The 20,907-nt window shown below is 47.6% G+C and overlaps 1 protein-coding gene across 2 annotated transcripts in view; it reads left to right on the forward strand.

Annotated features, from left to right (window-relative positions):
• Rgs9 (regulator of G protein signaling 9) overlaps positions 1-20,907 on the forward strand; it is a 72,143-nt gene that overhangs the window by 20,421 nt on the left and 30,815 nt on the right. Inside the window, exons 5-9 of one of the 2 annotated variants that reach the window (XM_034507358.2) lie at positions 52-103; positions 355-413; positions 2,115-2,191; positions 6,031-6,112; positions 14,272-14,343. In XM_034507358.2, the coding sequence (XP_034363249.1) occupies positions 52-103; positions 355-413; positions 2,115-2,191; positions 6,031-6,112; positions 14,272-14,343 (342 nt within the window). The remainder of the gene's footprint in view (positions 1-51; positions 104-354; positions 414-2,114; positions 2,192-6,030; positions 6,113-14,271; positions 14,344-20,907) is intronic. The other variant, XM_034507360.2, reaches the window with a different exon arrangement.

The raw sequence follows: 20,907 nt of genomic DNA on the forward strand, positions 1-20,907 counted from the left end.
ACAAGTCCCCAGCTCCATAAGTAACCATGGTTTTTCTGCTTTCTACTGTAGACACCATATTTCTGGCCCACTCAGCAATGGCCAGCTGAAGACACAGACTACGGTAAATACTTCACTTGCTCATATGCCTCTGCTCTCACCGAACACGCTGCTTATTTGTGTGCTGGATTTGGATGACATTTGTCTAACTGTCATCCTGACCTTTATGTCAGCTCACATCTGTATTGGAAGTATCCCTGGAGGCGTGGGGTGGGGGGAGAGGGAGGGAACCTAGTTGGCTAAGCATCTTTTCTGGCTACCTCAGGGGATTTGGAATATGACAGTGATAGAAAATGCCACTGTTTTCCTTTCCAGCCATCTATCTAGCTAAGCGAAATATCAAGAAGAAGGGGATTTTAGAAGAATATGAGAAGGTACAGAGTTTTTAATAATGGAGTAGAATGTAGTCGTGAGATACTTTCTCTCTTTTCTATATTACTACATCTATACATCTTCTACTTATCTGCCTACATGTCCTTCATCTGTGTATTCCTCATTCTTCCATTACCCATCCATCCATCTGTCCATCCATCTATCCATCCATCTGTCCATCTATCCATCTATCCATCCATCCATCTGTCCATCCATCTATCCATCTATCTGTCCATCTATCCATCTATCCATCCATCCATCCATCCATCCGTCCATCATCTACCTATCATCCATTCATCCATCCATTCATCTGTCCATCCATCCATCATCCACCTCTCATCTGTCCATCTGTCCATCCATTGACTTGTTTACAGCCTTTATACACCCTTTTCTGTGTATAGCTTCAGTTCTCTCCTGCTGTAACTTAACCCCTTGCCTTGGTGGTTACTGGGGATATTGTGCCTATCCTGGTCCTTTTGTTGCACTCAAATGAGATAACTTAATATACGTAATAACACACAGCTCTGGATTAACATATTTAAACTTAAATTTGTGGTGTGGAGATAATAGGAAAGACATATTTTTGGCTGAGTGAATCAGATTTCCCAAAGGACATGCCGGAAACTTCAGAAGGTATCTTAGTTCGATTCAATTACTGTGATAAATATCACGAATGAAACACAACTCTGGGAAGAAAGCTTACACTTTCAGCTTATACTTCCCATCACAGTTACTGAGAGACATCAAGGCAGAGACTGAAGTAGAAACCATGAAGGGATAATGCTGTTTATTGGCTTTCTCATTGGCTATGCTCAGTTAGCTTTCTAGGTAGTTCAGGATCACCTGCCTAGGAATGGTACTGCCCAAAGTGGGCTGGGATTCCTATATCAATCAACAATCCCAGAAGACAATGCCCCACAGATATGTACCATAGCCAGTCTGATCAGCTGGGATTCCCTCTTCCCAAGTGACTCTAGGTTGTGTAAAGTTGACAGCAAAAATTAACTAGGACATGAGGCTGACATATCTGGTAGAGGGCAATAATTTTATGGGTTTTAATTCTTTAAAATGTGTCCACACCTATCCACATCCATCCATCACATCAAGTCAGGGTTAATCTTTGATAATTCTTTATTAGTATATGTTAATAGTGCAAAATGTTGTATTGCAGTGTGATGGTTCCATACACACTTTGAAGGCCTTTCTCTTTCTTCCTCTTTCCCCCACTCTCCTCCCCTCCTTCCCTTCTTACCCTCACTTTCCCTGTCCCCCTTCCTAGTAGGCCAGTGTTCTGAACCATGCCCTCAGCTCTTTTAAAAACTCTTTTCTTTTGAGACAGGGCCTCACTGTATTATTCAGGCTGGATCCTCCTGTTTCAGCTTCTTGAGAAGCTGGGACCTCAGGCCTGTGCCACCAGGCCTGTCTTGCTTTCTAGATTCTTGAACCTCATTGTCGAATAAAGTTTCCACCCCCACCATCCACCTCCTTTCTTCCCAATCAGATCCGGGATACAGTTATTTTAAAGAAAGCAAAGGGAGACCTACTGCAAAGGCATTTGAGAATTCTGTCTGACCCCTTGATGCTGTGGGAGTTGCTGGGCCGTGGAGAGCCATGGGTATCCTTTGCTGGTTTGTTGTGTTCTGCCCTGCTGTTTGTGGCCTATCCTGTGAAGCTACCTGTCTCATTCTGGTTTTCTTCTCTAGGAAAATTATGATTTCTTGAACAAGAAGATTAATTACAAGTGGGATTTTGTCATCATGCAGGCCAAAGAACAGTACCGGTGAGTGAGAAGTGGGCACCGGGGCTTCTGTACTGGCTGTCCCTGCTCTCTCCTTCCTGGATCCTTTGTTTTGCTTGCCTCTGTGTGTACTCAGGCTAGAAGATAACTTCCCTGATTCCTCAGGTGCCAGCTTCCTTATTATTTGAAGCTGAATCTCTCATTGACTGGAAACTTTTTAGTCCCAAGTAATCCAGGTTGGCAGGCCAGAGAACTTCAGTTCAGGGATCTCTCTCTCTCTCTCTCCTTAAAATTTTTATTTATCTTTTTATTTTTATGTGGGTGCTGGAGGATAAGACTCAGGTCCTCATGCGTGGGAGGCGAACACTTTACCAACTGATAGGGTATCCCATTCCTGTTTCCTTTGTTTAAAACCAGCCTATAACGAGCATCTGTGTGATAAACAGCAGGCTGAGGCTAGGGAACAAAGGCCACAGCCCTGCAGGTCAGGCAGATGAAGGAACAGGCAGCACAGGGTACTGGAAATTAGGGTCAAGCAGCAGGCATTTGCAGAGGGAGCTAGGGAAATAGAGTCTGTCAGCTATGGAGGATGTTGGTGGTGGGTGTAGGAGAAGATGGAGGAGGAGGAAAGGGAGGATGTTCCAAGCGTGTAGAACTAAGGAGACAGGAGAGTGTCCTGGGCGGGCATCTTCTGTGGCTGGAGCAGATTGTGAAGTGTAGACTGGGCAGTGCCTTATCCCTCTGAACAACTCACAGACCCTACAAGGTTCATTTCTTACTCATATCACATCTACTGTAGGCCATCTGCAGCTTTGACATGCCTTCTCTTACTTCAGGACCCAGAATGGCAAGTCTAGGAACCGAAGTGAAGGAGTGAAGCCCCAGTTTGGGGTTACAGTCCATCATGGCAGGGAAATCATGGCGGCAGGAGCGCGAGGCAGCCGGTCCCACTGCAGCCGCCCCTCAGGAAGCAGAGAGAAATGACTGCTGGTGCTTAGCTTGCCTTGATGTTTCTGTTCAGTCCAGGCCATGTGATGGTGCAGCCCACACTCAAGAGGGGTTTTCCCACCTCAGTTAAACTTCTCTAGAAACACCTTCATGGTCACTGCCAGATGGTTGCTTCCTGATTCTAATCCAGACAAGTTGACAATGATTAGCCGTCATGTTCTCCTGGGGCATTGGTAATACATCTGTCAGTGCTCTCTTGGCCACTAACATGCTCCTGTGTGACATATTTGAGACAAAGCAACGTGGAGGCGGGACCTTTCTAACACACCCTTGACATTTGTTTACAAGGCTTCATTTGGTGTTCACCAGTGCCATCTTTTTTTTTTTTTTTCTTTCTTCGAGACAGGGTTTCTCTGTGTAGCCCTGGCTGTCCTGGAATTCACTTTGTAGACCAGGCTGGCCTCGAACTCAGAAATCCGCCTGCCTCTGCCTCCCAAGTGCTGGGATTAAAGGCACGCGCCACCACCGCCTGGCCACCGGTGCCATCTTATTTTAAATTGGTGTGGCAGAAACACCCAGGGTCATAGTCATCATCCCTCCTTTTTAGTTGGGAAACGGAGGCTCGGAGGAGGGGCTAAAATTACTTGGCCAGGGTCACTTGCTTGGGCTAGAATGATTAAATTCTATGCAGCACAACTCTTTTGCGTGTCTAGTGGGTTCCAGCCCTAAGCTGGGCCCAGGAGCACGGAGATGGAATTGTGTCTCTTCCCCCAGCCCCTCCACATCCTACTTCCATGCTCTGAGTGGGACATCCCAGCCACCCACACCCTGACAGAACCATTCCAGGAGCTGCTGCTCAGAGCTCTCTCAGTGGTTCCCACTTTCCTCCTCCAGAAGCCCTAGATAAGTCTTCGTACCCAGACGCTTGGGAGATTCCTCTCTTCTCCTCACTTCAGGCACTGTGGGACAGGGAATTCCTAAAAGGCTCTTTTTTTTTTTTTTTTTTTTTTTTTTCCTTCTGAGACACCAGTGTCCCCTTAACTCCATGACTTAACTCATGGATTTCAGATTTGGGAATCCCACCACGAAACTCTAGATGAGCCATGTGGGTTTGCCTGTGGGGGTAGTTTTTGTTGCGCTGAGTCCCTCCTGCTGTGTGTGTGTGTGTGTGTGTGTGTGTGTGTGTGTGTGTTTGTGTATGTGTTCTTCCTCTTCCTTTTTTTTCCTCATCTTGTGGCTATGTGACTCACTCTTTCTTTGGTGGCCCAGCCTCATAAATTACACACGCTATGCCTGACACTAGTGGTGGAAGTCAGCACAAAACTCCACCTGGTTCTGAGGGGGAGGGGAAACAGACCCCTCCATCAGCAGGAAGGGCGCGGAGACACATTTCAGAATCTACAGAGACCAACCATCCTTGTTTTTGCTTTAGTTTTTACAATGTTTTCTCACAGTACGAACACCACAGGCAAGTCTGTATTTACTTAAGTATTCTTGTAATGCTTAGTCTAAAAACCACTCAAAGGCTGGAGCTATGTTTTGACTCCCAGTAACTAGAACGTAGTAGGAGATCAATAAATCCACGAATGAACAGAAGATTAAACAAATGGAATTGTGAGAAAACAGTCATATGATCAACTAAATGAACTCCTTATTTACTGGCTGTTTGGGGTTGCATCTGTCACAGTTCTCCTGCACTCTGCACAGAGTTACTGCTGAGCAAATCCAGAAAGGCCCGCTGGACTCATTAAAGACAGGCTCTATTTACAAGACTGACTAGCATTACAGAAACCACGCAAACCTCAGGGTGCTCGTGGTCCATCCTCCTGGAGACTCCGGCTGGTTAAGCTGGTGGAAAATCCATTAGGTTGTTAAGGAGGAATGGGGCAGCAGTGTTTCTATTTAATTTCCAGAGGAGATTGGTAGAACACCCTCCTGGAATGGTGCTGCTCACCCATCTGGCTCTCTGGATGCTATTATGTTCTTCACAGAACATTAATGGGGAAATAAATCCACCGCCTCTGTCGCGAGGAGGGTGTGTGCGTCATCTCGTGTTGCCCGTTGCCTGGGAAAACAGACGTTAATAAATGTGAGCACAGCTAGCCTTGGAAGTGGGACTGAATGGTGCCCTTGTCGTGATAATGAGTACTTCTTCCCTTCCGGAGGGGGAGGCCCCACATCGCTTCCTCCTGCAGTGGCAAAGGGGAGGGTGGTTAGACAAAACAGGATAACCTTTTATAGTCCCCAGCAGGACTAAGAAAAAGCTATGACTTGTCACCACCTCACTGGAGAGACAGAGAAGGACAAACAGGAGAAAACAAGATTTCCTGAGACCCTTGTTGCCCCAGCACAGCTCTGGCGTGGATTGATACCCGCCTGTCCAGATGTTGGTCGTATTGTTTGCCACAGCAGGGAAACCAGTATGAAGCCAGGGAGGCCAAATATTGGCTCACATGATCATCTCTGCTCGCTCCACAGTGGCTTCGGTGACATATCTGATTCTGGAGCTAGTCAAGCGCCACCTAAATCATTGCAGCCCAGTACCATGAAGGAGAAGTAGACCATGCATGCCCTCGACTCCCAGAGAGGATGTAGCCCCGGCAGGGCCTTCAACTCCTCCTCTTCCTCCACTTCCCCTACTTAACAGTGACACACAAGCTATAAGGACCCCACTAAGACAAGGGACCCCACCAAGTTGTGAGGTTGGGAAGTTCCCTGGGAGAAGTAACTAGGTTGGGATGAGTCCATGCATGTTGGAACGGTACCTGGAGCGAAAGTGTGATGTGGTTTTGGCAGTGCTTACTGTGTTTGCTGTCATGTGCATTCTTTGAGCAGGTGGAGAAAACCATCCAGGTCATCAAGAATGGAGGTCACCTTACACCTAAAGATGTGAAGTGCTTCTAGCTCTGAGCATAGCTTTGGTTTTGTTTTAGGACTGGAAAGGAGAGGAACAAAGCCGACAGGTACGCGCTGGATTGCCAGGAGAAGGCATATTGGCTGGTGCACCGAAGCCCCGTGAGTATGGGTTCCCTCTCTCTCCCCGGAGCCCCAACCCCCACTCTCCTGTACTCACTTCAGCACAGCTGCCTCTGGCTTCCCACCTTCTTGTCGCCGACAAGAATTGGATTCGTTGGAGGATCTGTCCAGTGTGGCCTGCCTTGTGCTGTGTCTTCTTGGTGGCATCTTTACAGCTTGTCTGTTACTGTTAAGTACCAAGCAACCGGAATTGACTTTCGTGCGGGTTTGGAATTTTTGTTGATGAGATTTCTTCCCTGGGGAAAGAAAATAAGGTCTGGGAACACTGGTCCCTAATGAGAAAAAAAAAAAAGAAAAAAAAAAACGAAAAAAAAAAAAACAAACAAACAAGGCACTGAGAGCAGACAGAGATGTCCTGTGCATCTCCAGCTTGTCCTTTTCCTCCCTGGTCCGGGCCAGCAGCTGGGAAGAGAGGAAGACAGAAGGACTGAGCATGCTCGTGCTTCCCATTGCTTGGAGCACCTTGCTTCTTTGGCATTTGGGCTTCTTTTTATTTTATGTGTATGAATGGTTTGCATTCATACACGAGTGTGCACCAGGTGTGTGCATGGTGCCCCCAGAGATTAGAAAAGGGTTTTGGTCGAATCCTCTGGTACTGAAGTTATAGATGTTTCTGGATCACACCTGCATGTGGTGTGGGAGTGGAACCTGGCTTCTCCACAAGAGCAGCAGGTGCTAACCGTGAGCCATCTCTAAAACCCAGCTTCGAGACTTCTAATGGCTCCAACTTGGCTCCAAGAGACAGGCTGCCCATAACAGATGTAACCTGTCCCAGAACTGATTTTCCAGCATCCCACTAGAGTTATCTCAGCTGCCTCAGTTTCCCTCCGGGTTACAGAAAGTGAGAGAGGTTGGTAGAGACTCGGGAAAGTGAAGCAAATGTCCCCTTTCCTCCTCTTTTATTGACCTTGCCTCACAATGACCAGAAATGCTCAGAACAGGAAGTGAATTGAGTCAGGAATGGTGTTAAGGCCTGGCCACTCTCCCTTCAGAGTTGCCTGGCTTGCTCTTCTTTGTATATCTTCAACAGATTGTTCTTAAGGTGCAGCCACTGTGGTGCGTGATTTGAATGTTGTGTTGCTGAAGTGAACGTTCTGGGCTTGATTACCAAGTAGCTTGTTTGGTTTAATCTTTGCTTCAGGGGTCCTCTTCAGGAGAAAAACCGATTTTTAGGTTCCCGACCCAGATTTCTGGGGGTTGGATCTGGAGGATTGAGCTCAGAGTCCTAGAGCTTCAGGGGCTCCACAGTGGACGTGTTGAGGGAGAGCTTGTTTTGTGAACTTTTTGTTGCCTGTGTGTTCTAGAAGCAGCTTGTTGAGGTTGAGAGGAGATGGTAGGTTCACGCTTACTTTCTGGGATGGCCCTGTGCTCTGTGGCACCAAAGGGAACCATTTTCCATCCTGCCAGAGTGGAGGATGGCTTCCCCACTGTGCATGTAGAGAGTCCATGGTAGGAGCCCATGTGGCTGCTGTCCTTACAAAGCATCAGTCAGGCTGCTCAGTGAGCTGCGTAGGACTCCCCCACTCCCCGCCTTGGTTGCCTCATCCAGAAGGCCTAGAGAAGAGAACGAGTAATGGACCACCCAGATTTTCCTTAGTTTTTCTGGTGTAAGCTCTTAGCCTCCATCGGGAGAAGTGACTGAGTGGCTCTTCACAGCCGGATAAATGAGTTCCTGTGATGTGGAGTCTGCACGACTACCTTTCCCTGTCTCCTTCCCTCATATCTAGCAGCATGAAATCGTCTTATCTCTATCACCTTCTTCACTTATCACATTTTCACTACTAATACCACGATTACCATCACCACCACCACCACCACCACCACCACCACCACCACCATCACCATCACCACCTGCATCACCACCACCACTACCATCACCACCTGCATCACCACCACCACCACCATGACCACCATCAACATCACCACCACCACCACCACCACCACCACCACCACCACCACCCTTACCATCAACATGGCTGACCTGAATTGAAAACTCACACCTTCCTAAGCCTCCTACTCCTGTTTCTTTATTCACCCTTTGTCATTCCTTGTGGAAAGCAGTGTTGTTCCATTTTGCTGGCAAACCCACTGGGACCCTGGGTTGTTGCCCAGCTACACATCTCATATGTGCCAGAGGATCTGAACCCACACCCTTAGTTAACTATGCAGCCCTCTCTCTTAGTCCCTATGCTTTTTTTTTTCTTCTGTGACAACGTCTCCTGATGTCCTCATGTGTTCTAGTTTGTTTGTAACCTTCTGAGTCACCAACGCGCCATAAACATAAACATTATGTTCAAACAAACCTGGCTACTTTGATAGCATAGGGGGCAGGGACTAGTTTAGAGAGAAGCTTTGGTATGCTTGGGATAGTTTCAAAATGACAAGAACACAAAACTGCTCCACCTGTCTGGTCTCCCTCACTGTTGGGCTCCTCAGCTGAAACCCAGGCAGCATCGGGAATGAGGCAGGACTGTATGGGGGCTGCTGCCACTGACTCTTCTCGGATACTTTTCGCCTCTCACTGGCCAGCATAGGGAAGATGGTGTTCTGCCTAAGGAACATCTCTGCCTGGAACAGAGCAATCTGTCTGACAAGCGTAGGGAGCCCTGTAGCCCACAGACTGCCAGACTGTCTCCAGGAGACCCAAACAAACTTCAGTGCAGTGGGAAAAGAGCCAGCCGTAGCAAACTAAGCATTTGGTTCTGTGGATGCCAAGCAGGAGCTCTGTGGACCCACTGTGGACACCTGTTAGAGTGTGAAGGGGTCACAGTTACCAGATGATCTGTTAACATGTTCATTTGTCGTGTGTGTACACGTGAGTGTTTGTGGGTGCATGCATGCATGTATGTGTGTATGTGTGTATGTATGTGTGTGCTTGTGTATGTGTGTGTGCATGTGTTTGTGTGTGTGTGTGCATGTGTATGTGTGTGTGTGCATTTGAGTGTTTGTGTGTGTGCTTGTGCATGCATGTATACATGTGTGGATGCATGTGTGTACATGCATTCATGTATGTGTGTGTGCATGCACATGTGTATATATGTGTGTGCACATTCATGCACACATGCATGTGTGTGTGCGTGTGTATACATGTGTGCACGTGTGTGGGTGTGCATGTGTGCATGCATGCGTGGGCATATATGTGGGTGTTATGTATATGCATGTTTGCAGTTTGCAGGGGCACACGTGTGTCTGTATGAATGTAGAGGACTGAGGTTGATGTCAAAAAGCATCCTCCCTTGCTTCTCCACCTCATTCATTAAGGTGTGTTCTCAAAGTCAAACTCAGAGCTCACTGATGTACCTAGTCTCACTATTCAGCTTGCTCTGGTGACCACTTCGCTGCCCTCCAAGACTGGAATTACAGGACAGCTGTTACAACCCATCCATCATTTATATCATTCTAGAGATCTGAACTCTAGACCTCATGCCTGTACAGCGAGAGCTTCAACCACCGAGGCCGCTTCTTTGTCTAGTTCTTATCTGCGAAATCCTTATTGAGTTCAGACTGCCAGGAAAAGAGTGTCGGGCACATAATGTCAGATAGACAACATTGAGTTTGTACTGTGTGTGCACCTGCAAAGAAAGGACACCTGTCTGATGCTGTGTCCAGAAAAGCATCCCCAGTAAGAGGTGTTCAGACAAGGGCAGCAGTTGGTCAGTCATTGAGTTTGACCCACATGGATCAAAATACAGATCTATATATCATGATACAGACAATAGAAATGAACAAGGGGAAATGGTTTCCTTATGTAGCTAAGGATGACCTTGAACTTCCAATCCCCTTGTGTTTATGTCCATATACAATTTGTGTGTTGCTGGGGTTGGAACCCAGGGCTTCATGTATGCCAGGAAAGTACTCTACCAACTAAGCTATACCCTGCACCGAGACATGATTCCTGGAACAAAACATTTTGGTGTTTCCCATAACTTCACTCAGCCATCTGGGTACCACTAGTGACTTAGCATCTTCTGAGGGTACAGTCCATCACCCAGGCCTGGCTTTCTGGGGAGAAGGCGTTTTCTGGCCTGTATCCTAAGGTCACATGAATGAACACTAAGCAGTCTTCATTATAGCCACATACAGAGATATCAACAAAAAAGGTATCTGCTTTCCACTTCCTGCTGAGGTTGTGCTAAATATCCCCCAGCGGAGAAGAGCAAGATAACTTACATCATCAGATGTGATAGGCCATTGTGAAGCTATTAAAATGATATGGATAAAGACCATTCGTTAACCTAGAAAATAGTCTGAAATGTAGTGTCGTATCTCAAAACAGTATGAGACCCTTGACAGATGCTGGCGGTAATTAAAGAGAATCAACATAACTTTTGGATGTTTATTTTATGGTAGGTGATCTTGGAGCAATGGGGCTATTTGGCTTTATGAGCCAGGACAGACATGGTTCACGATCTCAGGGAACTTATTATAGGACAGTGGAGGAAGGTATGACTAAATTATTATGCAAATGAGTGAATGACTACAGAATGCCACGCAGTCTTGTAGAAGAAGAAAGGCATCTTGCATCAGACCGGGTGCCAGGAGACACCTCCTCACAGAGCAGTCACTCACATTGAGCTGTGCTTGGTACAGACTAACTCTTCAACCTAAAATTGTCTCCTTGTTTCAGCCTCGTTCTCCCTCTTCCCTTTCCTCGTTGTATTATGTTTATAAAACAATGTAGGATTTTGTTTATCCTCTCTGACCCATGGCTCAGAGGGTCTGATGGTTTAGGGAACAGAGTGGTGACCAGGAAGGGAACTAGAGAGCCAACCCTGTGACTGGTAGAAGGCTGGTGCCACCCTGGCATGCCTGTTCCTGCTGACCTCGCTATCAGATTACCAAGCATTTAGCCAATTACCTCTTTTGTTTATTGCCCAAGGGATGTGATAGAGGAGTCGTACCCTGGTGCTCACAGTTCCTCCAGCTGAAGGAGGGAAGCTCAGAGCTTGTACATCTCTGAGGGGCTTTCGGTGTGGAGACACCAGGATAGAAGAAGGCATCAGCTGGTAGCACCTCAGCTGGTCACCTTTATTTATTGTTCTGTGCATTGACAATCAATCGGCTCTGGGTAACTTTCAGTTAAGTACTCACTTGTGGACCAGTAGCTCTGGCGGTTATTACAGTAGGATAAAGATTATACTAATTGCCTGATAGATGAATGAATGAGTGAATGAATGAACGAACCTGGGAGATTCTTGTACTTGTAACTGTCTGGGGGACTTTGGACAGGACAGTGGTTGGGGTTGCAGTTTCTACAACTTGAAGAGCTGTTACCCACAGAGAGGCCAAGATGAAGGCACAGGCAGAGGAGGGTGTAGGGCTGGCTGTCCCCTAGAGCTGGTGAGGAAATCCTCAGGGGTGAGGTGGTGCCCAAGAGCTAGAACAATAACACTCAGAGGTGACTGTGAGTCTGGGCAGCAGAGGTGGCCTTGGAACTGGTTTCAAATGATTGAGCCCCAATCATTTGGGGCCAGGTGTAAGGAGCAGTTAAACAGCCAACTCAGGCCTGGAGCAGGTGACCCCACGAAGTTGCTCAGGCAGCAAGTGCCTGTGAAAGGAGCAGGACAGCGGCTGTGGGAAACCGGGGGTTGGGGGTGGGGTGGTGTCTGAGTGCGCGGTGAGCATGGATGAGTACGTGTAAATGTGTGTAAATGTGTGGGAGTGTGTATGTGTATATGGGTGATCATGCGTAAGTTGAGAGGGTGTGTAGGTGTGTTAGACACCACTACGCGAACGTCTGTGTGTATGTGAAACTCATCTTCAGTTACGCTGGCGGGGCTAACTCCGTAGCTGGTGTCAGGGGAAATGCCTGGAGGCCATTTAGGTGAAAGCATTAGCCTGGTGGCCACATCCTTCTCTTTCATATGAGGTTAGGTCATCTTGAGGTCTGTCTGGGACTTCTGCACTTCATGACATTCATCATGACACTTACCTTGTGACTACTAAGGGACTTCCCCCCTCCTGAAGACTGGAAATGACTCCTTATGTCTTCTGGGGTGCCCCCCACCAAGCAGGAGTCTCACATCATATTTAACTAGTCTCTGAAGGCTTAGCAAGTGTCTGGCATATGTGTAGCATCGACCGAGGTCCACAGGTAATAGTTAGGGCGAGGTTGGGAGCTCCCTCTCCTCATCCTCCTCTCATACATTTCCTGGTTTGCTTTTTCATCTCTTCATTTTGTGGTTAGTAGGCCCAGTATCTGCCTCTATGGTAGCCTGCTGAGCTAGCATGTCATATTTAGCAAGCTGGATACAGGGCACCTGGTTTTTAATTAATTAATTTCATGTGTGTGAATGCAGACACACACACACACACACACACACACACACACACACACACGCTTGCCACACCAGGGGCATAGAGGTTAGAGGACAGCATTGGAGCTGGGTTCCTCCTACTTGTTTTTAGGCAGTGTCTCTCATTGCTGTACCCGTGTTGCTGGCCTGTGAGCTTCTGGCTGATTCTCCTGTCTCTGCCAACCATCTCTCTGGAGGACAGCTGTGACTACAGTTGTGCACCAGGCTGTGACTACAGATGTGCACCAGGCTGTGACTACAGATGTGCACCAGGCTGTGACTACAGATGTGCACCAGGCTGTGACTACAGATGTGTACCAGCCTGTGACTACAGATGTGCACCAGGCTGTGATTACAGACCACACTGTCTAGCTTTTCACATGTGTTCTGGGGGTTGAACTCAGTTTGTCAGACTTGTGTGACAAGTACTTTCACTCACTCAGCCACTGCCCTGGCCTCAGCAATAATTATTTTGCAAAAAAAAAAAAAAAAAAGTTTATATCAGAATTTATTTGCTAGCAAAATTTATTTTATGTTTTTAGTATAAGTGTATAATAAGTGCTAGGCTATTGGAGCTGGGCATGGCAACATGAGCCTGTAACTTCAGGCTGAGGCAGGAGGATTGTGAGTTGTAAGCCTATTTGGGGTACATTGTGAATTCCAGGCAAGCCTGGTACATAAAGACTCTGTTCTCCACCCCCAAGGGGGAAAAAACAAAAAGCAACAGCAAAACAAAGCAAGCAAACAAACAAACAAAAAACTACCAACCAAGCAATTTATATCCTAACTCCTCCAAAACTGTATGGGACATGAATTATTTGTATTTTATTTATCTGAAGCTAACCAGATATCCTAGATTTTAATCTAACAACCCTTCCTCTAAACTGAAAATGCTTTCAGGGCTGCTGATGGGACTGGATCTGATGGGGAGAGAGTCTCCACTGTTGTGAAGTCAGCCTTGTTAATAGTATGTGCCAACACTTGCCTGTCCACAGGAAGTGAAAACCCTCAATTGCTGGCCTTGAGTAGGTGAGAGAGGCCAATCAAGACTGGGTGCAGGATGGGGTTAAGGGGCAGAAATGGGAACTAACAAAGAGAGTTGACACAGGTTTGGTTGCACTTTCGCTTGCACACAGGTTTGGTTACACCTACACATGCACAACCTTGAGTCTCGGCCTTTATTCAGTGATAGCTACGCTCAATCCTAGAAGTGCCTGACAGGGAGGAGGCAGTAGCTCTGCTTCTCAGGTGGCTGGGCCAGTGAAGACAGAGAAGTATCTCCTAGGATGTCTGGCACATCTGGAAAACACCAAAATCAGGGCAGGGATGGGCTAGTGCATGCCTGAAGCACGGCTGGCTTCCTTCTTCTAACTCAGCCCAGGCAGCAACTGAAGGGTGTGGTGAAGGAGACCTGTGGGAGGAATCAGGAGTTCCATGTATCAACTGCAGTAAAGTCTTATTGAGATTTAGTGTCATTTATCCATCCAGTCTATTACATCTGTCATCTATCTGTCTATCCATCTGTCCACAGTGCATCCCATCTGTCTTCCATCCCCCCTCCATTCTCTTATGGTGAAGGAGAGGCATTCATCTGTCTCTTCCTCCCTCTGTCCCTCCCTCCATGTCTTCTTCCCACTATATTGAGTCCTGGTGATCTGTGGTAATAGACCAACTAGCAGCCAGAAAGCTCTCCAGCTCATTTGGGGGTTACCTCACCTTTCTTTGGGGTTAGACCACAAGCCCTTCTCAGCTTGATCTCTCAGTTGGCAGCTTGGCCAGATCTGAAGCTGATCAGAAGCTAGAGACTTCCCGTGGTGACCCTTATTTTATTCTTCCATTCAGCCTGGAATGAACAACGTGTTAGACTACGGCCTGGACCGCGTGACCAATCCAAACGAAGTTAAGGTAAACCAGGTACGTCTGCTGCATTCTGAGGTTGGGAAGGTGTCCACATGTCTAGCTGTGTATGTGAGGCAATGTTATCTCTCCTTGGAGACTGCTGTTAATACCAGGGTCTGAAACATAGCTCTGTGGTATCAGAGTCAGGGGAAGAGGAGGCCAAGGCAAGGGTCCTGGGTCTGGAGTCGTCCTGGTGAGTGAGTCTGAGTCGTTTCACACCTTGAAAACCTGATGAGATTTCTCTACCCAGTGTGTCATTGTTATGACTTGGCCTCGAGGCATGAGTGGGGACCTGGAAGGGCCGTGTCTAGGTGGGAGGAAGATGGAACTGCCAAGGAGGAGAGAAGGGAACCGGATAGGGCTTGTAAAGTAACACTGTGGTGTGCAGAGAGACTTAGCATCTCCAGAGAGCATCACCAGGGGCGTCATTAAGACCCTTCCTTTGATACACTTAGGGCACGACAGCCAGCTTTCAGCTTGCTGTTCTCCCAGCAGTCTCTTCCACGCTTCCTTGTCAGATAGCAGATCAGTGCCAAGGTCTTGTAGGCTCAGTTGCTATGGAGACAGAATCATCGAGTAAAACTCAGAACCCGGGTGGGAGAGGTTTTTTATTTTTTTATTTTTTTAGTGGCTAATGTACTGCTCTGGAAACCTCTCTCCTGTGGAGGAGGGGGAAGTGGAGGCAGCAGGCTCATCACTGGTTCTGAGGTGGGCGGGGTGTGGGGACTGACTGAGGCTCAGCTGGGGGTACTCGGGGTGTGTGGAGGTTAGAACACGACCTTCACTGAGTCAGTTTGGGAGAGTGGACATAGAACTGTGCTGCTCCGTCCATGCTGTGGATGGATGACTTCCGAGGAGTGTGGCCAATAGGCCTTCTCACCGAGGAAGCATCTTCATGCCTCCTGGCCACCGGAAGGAGGCAGCTATGCCTTCCCTAGCATTCAAAAACCCAGATGTGCCAGCTGCTGGCAATGCTCTGAGCAGGGAAGTAGAGGATAGACTGGGTAGGAGGCAGAGTGCAGACACACGGTGGTGGGTTCTGCGTGGGATGTGGGTCGTCTTTGCTGTACACTCACCTCTCTCTCTCTCTCTCTCTCTCTCTCTCTCTCTCTCTCTCTCTCTCTCTCTCTCTCTCTCTCTCTTTCTCTTTCTCTCCAGCTCTCTTTCTCCTCTGTGTGTGCACACTGGCCATTGTGGAGCAGTAAGAAGAAATAGCACACAAGCTGCCCTCCCCTCTCCAGCTGCACAGTGCCCACCACATCCCCTGTGCAGGAAGAGGCTGGGGCTGGGGCTGGGGCTGGGTCTGGGGCTGGGGCTGGGGCTGGGGCTGGGTCTGGGGCTGGGGCTGGGGCTGGGGGTGGGTCTGGGTCTGGGGCTGGGTCTGGGGCTGGGGCTGGGTCTGGGGCTGGGTCTGGGGCTGGGTCTGGGGGCTGGGTCTGGGGGCTGGGTCTGGGGTCTGGGTCTGGGTCTGGGGGCTGGGGCTGGGGCTGGGGCTGGGCTGGGGCTGGGTCTGGGGGCTGGGTCTGGGTCTGGGGGCTGGGTCTGGGTCTGGGGGCTGAGGCTGGGGGCTGAGGCTGAGGCTGAGGCTAAGACTGGGGCTTGGGGCTGGGGGCTGGAGCTGGGGGCTGAGACTGGGGCTGGGGGCTGAGGCTGGGGCTGAGGCTGGGACTGAGACTGGGGCTGGGGCTGGGGCTGAGGCTGGGACTGGGGGCTGGGGGCTGAGGCTGAGACAGGGGGCTGGGTGTCATGGCAGCGTTTCTCACAACTAGGCTACCCTATTTCTTACTCTTCCTGCCCTGAGAGGAGAGAGTCACAGAGAGCTTAGAGCATCTTTCATGAGGCCTTAGGAAGACAACGTTTTGATTTTTGTCTCAGTTTGGAGAACTCACAGTGTGGAGAACAGGGTCATTACTGAGAAGAAGGAAATTCTTGACCTCTGTTATGTCTAAACAGAGGCAAAAGCTCATTGAGCATGAAAATAGAGGCTGTGAGGCCAGCAGGTGTCTGGGAGGCTGCTAGGCCAGCAGGTGTCCAGGAGGCTGTGAGGCCAGGAGGTGTCCAGGGCCTCCGGCTTCACCAGACAATGGCCATTGGTTGGTAAGGCTACCAGCCCTGAGAGGATCTAGTCTCAACTAGGAGCTAGCTTTAGTATATAGTTTTTCTTTTCCATTCCTATACCTTGAGGGCATACAAAAGGTCAAGTATGTATGTCTCCCAACTACCTTGTTTCATTCCAAAGAATATTTGGCCCTACAAGGAGAACCCTGGAGAGACTGGGCACTGGTCTGGTTGTAAGCCCTGTCTCATTCTGGACTAAGCATCATTTCCTCCACCCCAGGGCAGGTTACACTGCCATCTAGTGGTTCTCATGGTCAGGTCACACTGTCACCCAATGACAAGGGGCTGAAGAGAGTGAGCTAGGCCCTAGGACCCAACCAAACTCTACCACGTTTGGCCAAGCTCCCAAGCCTCAGAACTCCAGTGTCCTAATACTTTTCTTTTTATTTCCTACATCTTGAGTTTCAGTTTCTACACCTAACGTTAGTTCCTCAGGAGATTAATTAGGATCCCTTGTAGAAGTGTCCGGGGCGATACACACCCTGTGAGACGCTCACTGTACGGGTAGCTTTCACTGTTATCAGTAGAACATGTCATTGTATTGTGAAGGTGATGGGTTAAGGGATCTCGCCTTTTACTTAGGTCTTTATTATTCTTTTTAGTTTTGGTTAAGTTTTAAAGTTAGCGTACAGAGCGATGGGTTTTATTATGACACTTCCATGTATACATTATATATGGAATATATGTGTGTGTATATGTATACATATATACATCTATGATGTATATCCTCATACTACGATCTTATACATCATCTCTTCTACCCTCCCATCTCCCTTTGCCCATTTCTTACTGGTCCCCTTTGTGCTTTCGTGTCCTTACAGAGCTCTGTCCCTATTTTGGGGATGAATTTGGGCCACTCTGTCCTTATACCTTCTCATGCTTCTGGCCTGGGAGGAGGTGGGGGAGGTATAAGGGGAAAGTCACACCGTTCCATCCTCTCTGCTTCTAGTTGAATTGTCTGTCATGGGAGCAGCATAGGCTACATGGGTGTGCATGCTAGCCTTTGAGAATAAGGCAGAAATATGGCTCTTGGGTATCAGATGCCGTGGGTTGCTAGGCACTCAGCCCAGAGTCTTCACTAAGCAAGACCCATGTGTTCCTACCGACAGAGATTGCTTTCTTCCCATGGCTCTCGGAGTGACAGTAGCTAGCTAAGGATAGTGTGACTCTAATGTGCGCTGGTGTCTCCTGTGCCATGCATGGGGAGAGAGTGCTCCTCACCTGGCCCTGGCTCAGAGACTCCCTTGCACTGAAGGAGGCACAGAATAATGAGGCCATTCCTGTGAGTGGATGAAGCAGGTCACAGGAAGGGAAAACTCAGGCAAAGACACACAGCTTGGACATAGTGAATTTGGGATGTCCTTCCTGGTGGGCTCTGATGCCAAGCATGTGGGTTTTTAAAGAGGCTTTATTAAGGTCTTGACATAATATCCATTTTATTTCTCATGTGACAAAACGAAAAACAGAGAAATCTAGCTCTTTGTCCAAGGCTTGGGTTGCAATACAGAACTTAGGTCACCCAGCCCAAGTACCTCATTCAGCTCCTCCCATCACCCAGACCAAGTACTTTATCCAGCTCCTCCCATCACTCAGTCTAAGTACCTCATCCAGCTCCTCCCATCACCCAGCCCAAGTACTGCATCCAGGATCACCAGTAGGTAGGGTGCCTGATGCCAGCACCCAAGTTCTCATTCTCAGAATGGCCTTGGCTGATTTAATTAATGCCCTATTGTCATCTTACAGTTCTTTTCTCTCAGGGTTAGAGAGATAGCTTTGCTGTGCAAACATGGTGGTGTGTGCTTGTCATCTCAACACTTGGGAGGCAGAGACAGGAGGGCCCCAGGTCCCTCTGGCCAGCCAGGCTATAAAAATTCCTGTCTTAAAAAAAAATCAAGGTGGTTGGCACTTGAGGAATGACACTTGAAGTTGACCCTTGGCGCACATGCTCTCTCTCTCTCTCTCTCTCTCTCTCTCTCTCTCTTTGTTGTCTTTGCCTGGAGAAGAAGCATTTTTATTTTGCACTTGCCCCTTCAAACCGTGAGTGAGTTATCCTGCCTCTCGGTACTCAGGAAGTACCTAGTAGACAAATGTCTGTTCAGATAATCACTGCTTCAGATCCTGGATCCTCCGACAGTTGGATCCTCCGACAGATGCCTGGTCTCCCTTTTTTTCTGTGTACTTTGCACTAACAATTTCAGTTTCTGGATTTTCCTGTTTGCAATTTCCTGTTTCCAGTGCCTGGTCTGGTCCTCACCGTCCTCCCTGTTAGAAGTGAAGTGTTCCACATCACTTCTGTTTGCAGACTCCTACCAGGCTGCCTTGCCCCTAGGTCTCTGCTTCTCTGTCTTCTGGCTCCTCTCTGTCTTCTGGCTCTTCTCTTCTCTCTGGCAGGGACCCAGTGCTTTCCAGGCATAGCTCTGACCCCTCCAGTCTCCCCTGACAATTTGTTCCCAACCTCTGAGGGCCATGAGATGTGTAAACAAGTCTGTCTCTATTTGGGAAATCCCCAGAAGAAGAAAATAACAAGTTGTTAAGAATTTCAGGAATGGAGAGTTGTCAGAGTCCTGTCAGAATATTCTTAGTGTGGGGAAGGGTATCCCTTTAAGTGGGAGTATAGAAATGGCTTCACTCTAGAAGAGCCCATAATCAAGAGACAGGTACTATATGTGTGAATTCCAGAGTTAGAAAAAAAAAAAAAAGATTTCTTCGTCCTATTCTGTCACCTGGTGGTTTTCTCTGAACTGCAGAGTGTGTGGGTGTGTATATTTTCAATAACTTGAGCATGATGTTTTCTTAATGACCTTTGGCTAAGTAATAATAATATTGATAGTGGGTTTGCAAGTTTAGCAAACAAACAAAAAAAAGGATTCCTAGTTAAATTTGAATTTCAGATAAACAGTGATAATGTCTTTAAGTATAACTACGTCCTGACTATTGCCTGGAACAGTATTTTCTCTCATAATGAGAGCTGACATCACACCCTGCGAGTGTTAAGTTCAGCGTCAGTCTGTTTAGCCCTCATTAACGGTCATTATATGTTGAGTCTCTGCAGTATGCCAACCGCCTATGTGAATCATCCCGCTTAAGCCCTTCATTTCCCTTTTATAAATGAGAAACAAAAGGCTTTGAAATGCCAAAAAAACAAAAAAACAAAAAAACAAAAAAACCCAAAACCAAAACAAAATCTACCTGTTCAAGATCATATAGCCCAAAACACAAAACCAAGATTTCAACTTTGGCCTGTACCCAAAGCCCACATGCTTCCTCCATTCACAGGTCAGATCTGCCCTTTAGAAAAGTCTAGAACCTTTTCCCAGCGTTGCCTCATTTTGCACCCGTTTCATTATGTATGTGTCTCAGTATGCACACAGGGTACACGTGTGTCACTCCTGAGGTGACTAATCCCATGGACAGCCATGCGTAAAGCCGGAATTAAAAGCTGAGATTTGACAAACCAAGATAGAAATTAGGATGCCTGGGCATCAGCTGGATCCTGTCTTCTACTGAGCACCCTCAGCACAAAGGTCTTCTGGATCTGAAACATAGAGTACCAGCATGATGCCATGGGTGGAAGAGATTACACCTAGAAGCTTTGTTTGGGCTGGACATGGTAGTGCATGTCTTTAATCTCAGTATTCTACAAGGTTGAAGCCAGCATGGTCAACATGGCAAATTCCAGTTCAGCCAGGGAAATATTCTAGGACCCCTTCTCAAAACATACAAAGTTTGTTTTATGCATAAAATGATTGAAACTATCCTGTGAAATTACGCTCAGGTTATGTGCAGAAGGTACCAATGAAGTATTAAATTGATTTTCTGGTTAGACTTGGGTCCTATCCTCTAGATGTCATGTCTGGGTAAATTTCCAAAGATCTGATAAAAAAAAATCTGAAGTCAGGAATGTTTACAGTTTGCATTATTTAGAGTGTGCAATCCCTACCCCATGTTAGAGAGCACACTGAAGGCTGGACCCCAGAAAATGACTGGCAGTTCTGGGAACCCCACGAAAGAAAAAAATACCACACCAGGGGAAAAGTTCTGAAAAGATAATAAAAAGCAAAGAAAGGAAATGAAATATAAAAATAATTAAAAGTCTGAGGATGGAGACGGTGGCCTCGCGGGCAAATACCGAATCCACAGGGAGATCAGAAGAGGTAGAAACAAGCGTGTGCACATGGCTGCCACATCCAACAGCTCACGGTAGGGCCTAGAGAATGACAGGACAGCCAGAGTCCGGCTCTTTTCTTCTGTGTTTGTGCACTGAGCCCCTGGGCCCCAGGGCTGGCTGTAGGGCAACAGAGGATGGGCAGTTTGATGTGGGTCCTAGGTTCTCTGAACAATGATGTCTAAGATACTGGCCGCTGAGCACGGAATTAGCTGTGTCTTTACATCATTATGGTAAAGAGTTGTGTTTCTATCTCATCTGATGGCTGAGGCTTTTCTCTCTTTGTTTTAATTATA

This window comes from Arvicanthis niloticus, chromosome 6 (assembly GCF_011762505.2).
Source record: "Arvicanthis niloticus isolate mArvNil1 chromosome 6, mArvNil1.pat.X, whole genome shotgun sequence".
Taxonomy (NCBI): domain Eukaryota; kingdom Metazoa; phylum Chordata; class Mammalia; order Rodentia; family Muridae; genus Arvicanthis; species Arvicanthis niloticus.